Genomic DNA, 7,593 nt, shown 5'->3' on the forward strand with positions numbered 1-7,593 from the left:
AAGTGATTTCGGGTCGGGTAAGGTTAAGGCGAACCCCGCTGACCTTTAACCCGAACCAAGCTGAGTTGAGTTGACCAGAGATATTGTGTTCGTTGGATATAGGATTAACACCCTAAGCAAATCTATGGGGTTCCCACCAACCAAAAAAAAAAGGGCGTGGGCATACGTAGCCAACCCGTTAACTCCTAAGCTGGTTAAGGGCTCAAAAGCTAAGCCCAAAGGATGAATTAAACCATTCGAGATCCCGCTAACCATCACCCAGGGCGATAGTTAAGAAATATTAATTAGTCTCTAACTATCTTCAGTACATTTTTTTTTTCAAAAAATAAAGTGAAATCTTTATTTAATATAATATATCCTTCCAATATTATAATAAATGGAGAGAGAAAATAAATAATAATAATCATAAAAGTAACTAGTTATTAAGAGGGGATGGGTGCGGAAGGAAGACGAGAGGTAATGGGAGGTAAGAGACAAATAGAGCGAGGGAGGAAGAGAGCGTCACCTGAGGCATCGGCTTCCGGCGAAGAAGATAGTCGGCAGTGAAGGAAGACGACGGCGGGCGGGTTCGGCGAGGAGGGAAGGAAAGAAGGATCCGGGGCAACCATGTGTCATATAATTTGAATCCCACTAATCATCCCGAGTTAAGTGATAATAATTAATCTCCAACCACCTTTATTACATTTTTCCTCGGCTGCTTTTTAGAAGCAATTAATATTCTTGGAACAAGTTGCCTTTTGGAAGCAACTAATATCCTTGGAACAAGCTGTCTTTTGGAAGCAATTAATATTTCTGGAACAAATTGTCTTTTGGAAGCAATTAATATTGGGCGATGGTTATCATTTGCCTTTTTCAAGATGCAGAGCATTTATTTTAAAATATCTAATAATTTATCATACCAATATTATCAATTTGATGCATAATTTCTAATAACCTTAGTATTGATATTTTAAGTAATAATGGATCAGTGTGTGCCATTAAAATTTTTTTGATCTTGAATCACAAGCATCAATCAAATACCTTATCGACTCAAAATAATCAGATGCATCATGAGTAAGGATAAATTTCATAAAATAATGAGATCACAACCATCCATCAAATTCCTATTCTCTCTGAATTAGTAATGATACATGGCATGTTGCTTGTTGATTCAGTCACCCATCGAATAGTTTTACTTTCTTTCGATTCACCGGTAAGAACATAATTATTCATCAAATGCTCTTTGTTGTTAAATCAAAATCGTCATTACACATGCCATTGAATAAATTCATTTGCCTAGCACAAGTAGCTGTAAACTTTTAAAGATATTTCCATATTTATCAAGTTCACCATTTGTACTGTAGTTCTTGATTATTTTAAAGTGGAAATTTTCATCAAGTTGGAAAAAGTTTTTCATCAAAGGATAAAGTCACCCTAACTTTGGTCATTCTCATGGCACATGCCAAATACTAATGCTTACACACAAGCGAATACGAGACAGCCTGCACAGATTTCCCTTGTAATAAACTCAAGATATCAATTACCTAATGTGGATTAAGCATGTCTACGGGGGTCGAATTTGAAACAACATAAATTTAGGCTCGTGGATTGGCCTACTAACGCCCCAATAACAGAGCTTTTCATCGGAATTTTGCTGCATAAATTAAATACCAGTTAATAATTCTGGCACAGTTCCAGTTACATTATGACATAAAAGAACTCAATATTAATTACTAATAGCTTTAGAGCTTCCCAAAATCAAAATCAGCTCTTTCTAAGAGCAACCCAGCCATTGTACCGGACAAACATTTGTCCCTTAGGAAACCCATGATTGCACCGTCACTTTGTTGTATACGACCAACGACATAAGATGTGGCAATCAACTGAAAGCTCCTCCATCTTCTCTCCCTCGCATACTTCTCCAAGCCCTTCTTAATTTTGTCGTACCCTCCTTCAGCTCCTCCATTGTGCTCCGCCAAAAGGGCTTCGCTCAAGCATCTGGCCAAAACAATGCTATCTTCAAGTGCCGAGCAGCCTCCTTGACCTAAATCAGGTGTCATGGGATGGAATGCGTCTCCGGCCACACAAACATTTCCCTTGCTTATATTCCCCCACAACAAAGAAAATGGCCACCTGTATCTCAATTGAGCTGAGACCGGATTGCTGAGTTCGCTTATTTCTATGACATGTATAAATTCCTCAGGCACCTTGGAATGCTTCAACTTGCTTAACATATATTGTTTCATTTTCATTGCACTTTCTTCCACTTCCTTTTCTGTCAAATAAAACCAAACAAAAGAGTTAACATTTTCAAATTGATAAAAAAAAAAGAGAGGCTTGTAGGTATACAATGAGTAAAATTTACTTCTTGTTCTCTTTCTCACGCTCTCTCATAAGAAATCCCTCTTTTCAGGACTGACTCTCTTGTCCCGCCCAAAACCCCCACTTTTTTTTTTCTTTGGCTGAGCCCACCATGCGGTTAGCATAAAGCGAAAGAATTCTTCTTGAGCCACCGTGGTGGTAGGCTAGTGGTAACGGAGCGATAATTCCATTCAAATTGTCCGAGTTCGAAATACACGGACGTCGATTAAATTAGGGGATCGAATGCCCCACTCCCGGATGGCTTGCTGGCGGTCGGTTATGCTTTCCTTCCATTTGTACCAAGGTGGCGCTGGGGTGACGTACCCACACGTAAGGCGGTGAGCCCACGGGTCGAAAAAGGCACGCGAAACCTGCGACCTGTATCGAGCATTTTCTAGTGGAAGGAAGGCCAAGTGAGGACAACTAAGCGGGTGGGCTGGTCCCTCCCCCTCTCCTCCTATTCTTTTATCAAAAAAAAAAAAAGAATTGTTTTGAGTTTCTCATAAATTGGTCATTAATTTTTTTGTGTTTATATATCTGTCTCCATTTCCATATTTATATAAAACTCTTGCAAAGTCTTACATTTGTACGAAACAATTCTTCCTCTGGTTTTTTTGACTGAACCCTGCCAGTGTTGTAGAATGACAAATATATCATTATTTTAAGGGCAGATGAGGCCAGGGGCTCTGTGCCTCTGTCACTTCCTACTTACTTTCCCTTTTCCTTGCGATTGAGTGGCATGGGTTTAGAGGTCTGTAAGTACGAGGGCTAGAAATAAAATATCCAAAAGTTATGTAATTAGCATTGTTGGAAGAATATAAGTAGAATATTTTGTTGTCATCTAGTTAAGTTAACACGAGATACACGGATTAAATATAAATATGGAATAGGCAGGAATGAATATATAAACACAAGAAATATCAGGGACTACCTTGCAAAAAAAAACTTTTTCTTTTTAATTTGTAACTAGCTAAATCATAAATCTTTAAAATATCTGTTTTATCCTCAATAAATTTAAGAGCTGAGATTTAATATAAAAAATATTTACTATTTTTAATAAGCGAAAGCGAGCATTGATTTTATGTATTTTTCTAGCCTTTCAATTCATAGGTAATGTGAAGAAAAAATATAAAATAAATAGCCTCAAAACCATATTCTTTTGGAATAAAACGTAACACATGTTTCAAGCAATTAACTGTAACACCGATGGTCCAAATTCTATGGCTATACAATCAAGGAAGATGCCGAACTATTTTTCAATTAGCTTCACTGCTCATAGCGGGGCACTATATTTAATAAGCTTGCACTGTTATGTACTTATGTTCAATGTTGAGTAAATTTTTTTGGGTCTATATTTGAGTGGAAGTGGAGCATTCTGCCTGTTCGGTCTCATTTACTTTGAGCACAATATGCACAATAGAATGCATGCAAACATAACAAAAATTGTAGAGCTTACCTTGCTCAGAGGGAGTCCAAGTGAAAAACCAATAAACAATTCTTTCGTTACAAGGCAATAAACCTGCACGAAAGCCTTCTCCAGAGTATTGCGCGAACTCGGGTTTGAAACCATGGCCATTTGGAAACTCAGCAAAACCTCTTGAAGCTGAACGCCCCGTAAATGCGGGTTTCTTTAGGCCCAACCATCTTGCTACCACTGAATTCACTCCATCACAACCTATCAAGACCTATAACATGAAAAAGAAAAAAACAACAGAAATAGTTTTCAAATGATTCTATTAACAACTCTAGAAAGTTTATATGCCACATTGATACATATTTTACATTACAAATCATTTCATCCATGTTCCTTTCCTCTTAGAAATATGTGCACCTTAGTTTTGAGCATGGAGCCATCGGCCAAATGCAGGAGCTTAAAGTAGCCATCCTCCTCAATTGCAGCAACTTTGGAAGAGTATCTAACCGTGCCAACTGGTAACTCCTTTTCTAAGGCTTCCAACAATATAGTCCTCCTTAGGCAGCGAACTTCATGCTCCCCACTGCATCATTTTTCAATTTTTTTAGATTAGAAAACATAATTTATATAGGCAACCAAAAGATTCCACCAGAAAAGACTATAATTAAATGAATGGAACACATTACTTTCTCCCGAGAAGATATTAATGGGATACCTCGTTAGTGGTTTCTAGCAAGAGACTGATATATTTTTATTTGATCTACAAATAATTATTGCATGATCACATTACAATTATATCATATAACTAGCAAGTATGTATTCAAAATACGAGAAATATAGATTAACTTCAATCGTCTGGTGGCTAAAGAATAATACAATGTGATAAAAAAAAAAAATGGTTCGTGCGTGACACAATCTACAAGCTCACATCTTCCCTCGTGCCACAAATGCCAAATTTGATGTTCTCGCTCCAGAAGTTGAGGAAGTAGCTGTCAGTCTGCACACACAAAAACATTCATTAATTTATATTTGTACATACATACATACACACACACATACATACATATATATCTATACATACATACATACATACATACATGCATATGAATGTATGTATGTATATGTGTGTGTGTGTGTGTATATATATATATATATATATATATCTATGTATGTATGTATGTATGTATATATATATTGCTTTTCATATATGTATATATTAGGCATGAAAATGATATGCATTTATTATTTGATCAAGTTGCATAAATTTTTTTTCATAATAAACTAGCAACATCTATGTGTGTAGGAACTTGGGTAAATCACATGTGCCAGTTTTAGTTATAAACTACGAAATTTTGCAATTGCTTGAGACTACACATATAAGCTATCCACAATTCTTTGCATTTTTAAATAGGGTGCATATTCAACTAGTACAATTGGTAAAGTCGGTAGAGACTAATTTGGTAATTTAGGTTTGAATTATTTAACCAAGATCTTTTAATTAATATGTGGCCCATGCACCATAGAGTATTCGATGGCTTCCACTAAGAGATGGACGGCCATCAAACAATACATACCATATATGACATGGTACACATTTGTGGATTATCTTATTTGATGGCTATCTATATATGGCACGTACTTGTGGATTGTCTTATTTGATGGTTATCCATCTTTTGATGGTGGCCATCCATAGTTGTACGTATAACACTCTGCGGTGCTACATGCACACTATAAAAGATTTGTGCTCTTAAATCATACGATCTCATCCAATTGGATATGATTGGCTTACACATCTAAAGTGCTCCAAATTCCCAAATAAAAATACGTGGATGGATGCACGAACAGAATCAAGAAAATTTGCTGGATGTATCCTAGGTAATAGGAGATGTATTGGATCTTTGATTTCTTTATTTTTTTAAAAATTCTCTCTCTCTCTCTCTCACTCTGTCTGTCTGTCTAAATTGTATTTGAGCTTCTTCGAAAGGCATAATAAATCGTGTGATCGATGCATGTCTTCTCAATTAAAAGGATTCAGTACTTGAGAACCGAATAACACACACACAAAAAAGTCCTGTAACAGATGACCACCACTAGATAGTTGAGATAGCAAATCGATAATAAGAGAGAGAAAAGGTGTTGCTGCTGCTTACCCTTGTATGCGGTCATGACTCTGCCGAAGAGAGTCCCCCACCCCAAGCGCATCCAGTGCTCTCCAAGCATTGGTCCATGTGGTAATCCCGAAACCCGCCGCCCTCAGCGACTCGGACGACTCCAACACCAAGCTCCTCACTCCCTTCCTGCATCCATCTCTCAAACCACAATGTCATTTTCTCCTTCCTCCCAAGAACAATATATAGAAGATATTAATGTCACCAGGCCACACAAAAACCAGCGTATTATTGTTAATTAGTACATACCTATGGAGTCCCAAAGCTGTTGCGAGCCCAGCTATTCCGGCGCCGATGATCACGACATCCTCGATGGCCTCCATTTGATGCAATGCGAGCTGTGGATGTGCTGAGGCAGGCGAGACGAGGAAAAGAATACTTATAGCCGGAAGGGGAGAGAGAGTGGGGACTCTTGTGAGGTCATCGCTGAACTACTCTTTAGTCATCCGAACGTTAAATACAAAATTTTTGCCTGCAGCAGCTAGCAGCATGCGCTAATTAAAAGGATTGATGCGACTAGAGGATTGTCTTTTTCTTTTTTTCTTGGACCAGGGGGGACTAATCCATACTGATCCTTCTTCTCCGTTCCACTTTATTTTCATTGGAGGGTAGACCTCCAAGAAGACCGAACCTTTCAATGAACCGAGAATCCACTAATTTAGATTCAAAGGGGGTTGTTGTCATCCAAAATGGAATCCCTAACCTCTTGCTCCGAAGGTAAGAGGATATATCATGAGGGCATGATTAGAAGAGATTATAGAGCAACAATACCCTTGCGTCAAAGATAATTATTCTGCATATTATAATAAATAGTTAAATACCATAAATTTTTATATATTATAACTTTTTGAGGGATGTTTTGACTTTTTTTTCTTCTTTTTCTAAACTATTTAGGACCTAAAGAAAGGAGGAGGAAAATTATGGTCAACAAAAAAATAAAGAAATATTTGGTTGTAGTTTTCAAAAAAGGGAGATGGAAAAGTAGTATTCTCGTGAAAATAAGATTTCAATTTATTTCCATATGGAAAAGAAAAACTTATGAAGGACATGAAAAAACTACTTTTCCACATGTTGGGAATTGGATACTTTTTTTCCAAAAGTACTCTTAAGTCATCAAAATTTATGAGTAAAATTTTTCTTTTTATTAAGTATATAATAAATATTTCATATAACTTTTTTAGAAAAATAAATGCTCGACCAAACAGAAGTCACTTTGTAATGTGCGACTTTTTCATTATCAAAATTATTTTTTCAAACATCATATACTTAAAAAATTATCTTTTCAAAAAATATTTTAATAAATTTTTATTTTTTATGAACCAAATGAGTCCTTGCATGTGCATGGAGGGAAGTCCCGGCGTGGGCTTTGCCGAGAAAGAAATGGAAATTTATCGTAACGGAAATTCATCGAATTTTAGTTAATTTGATCACCAACCGGTTGCCCTGTGCATTGGACTCCAACCGCCGTGGAATCGCATGACGTAGCATCTTACGCCTTACGTAGTTAGCTTTGATTATTTTAGTTAGAGGCCCATGTTCGTGCTCGTACCGTCCACAAAAAAATACATATGGCTGGTCAGCCATCCCTATTCGAGGAAAGCCTGCTTGACCAGAGGTCAATAATGCTGCTGTTTTATATTTGTAGCTTGGTGGATAGTTACCATCATGAGA

At 37.0% G+C, this 7,593-nt stretch overlaps 1 protein-coding gene across 1 annotated transcript; it reads right to left on the reverse strand.

Moving 5' to 3' along the window:
• Window positions 1-1,587: 1,587 nt before the first annotated feature.
• LOC120105575 (monooxygenase 2-like) lies at window positions 1,588-6,355 on the reverse strand. The gene is made up of 6 exons (XM_039118160.1): window positions 6,172-6,355; window positions 5,905-6,051; window positions 4,683-4,751; window positions 4,172-4,337; window positions 3,797-4,025; window positions 1,588-2,254 (listed from the first exon to the last, which is right to left on the reverse strand). The coding sequence occupies exons 1-6, from the start codon at window positions 6,243-6,245 to the stop codon at window positions 1,722-1,724; spliced, it is 1,218 nt and encodes a 405-aa protein (XP_038974088.1). The 5' UTR covers window positions 6,246-6,355; the 3' UTR covers window positions 1,588-1,721.
• Between the last annotated feature and the right edge of the window lie 1,238 nt (window positions 6,356-7,593).

Source organism: Phoenix dactylifera, chromosome 2 (genome assembly GCF_009389715.1).
Source record: "Phoenix dactylifera cultivar Barhee BC4 chromosome 2, palm_55x_up_171113_PBpolish2nd_filt_p, whole genome shotgun sequence".
Taxonomy (NCBI): Eukaryota; Viridiplantae; Streptophyta; class Magnoliopsida; order Arecales; family Arecaceae; genus Phoenix; species Phoenix dactylifera.

Bases quoted from the DNA above. Each gene is read 5' to 3' on its own strand.
- LOC120105575 (XM_039118160.1), bottom strand. From the start codon at position 6,245: ATGGAGGCCATCGAGGATGTCGTGATCATCGGCGCCGGAATAGCTGGG. The intron at 4,752-5,904 runs GTAAGCAGCAGC...TTGTGTGTGCAG, and splicing joins AGTCATGACCGCATACAAGG to ACTGACAGCTACTTCCTCAA. The intron at 2,255-3,796 runs GTAAGCTCTACA...TTTATTTGACAG, and splicing joins TTGGACTCCCTCTGAGCAAG to AAAAGGAAGTGGAAGAAAGT.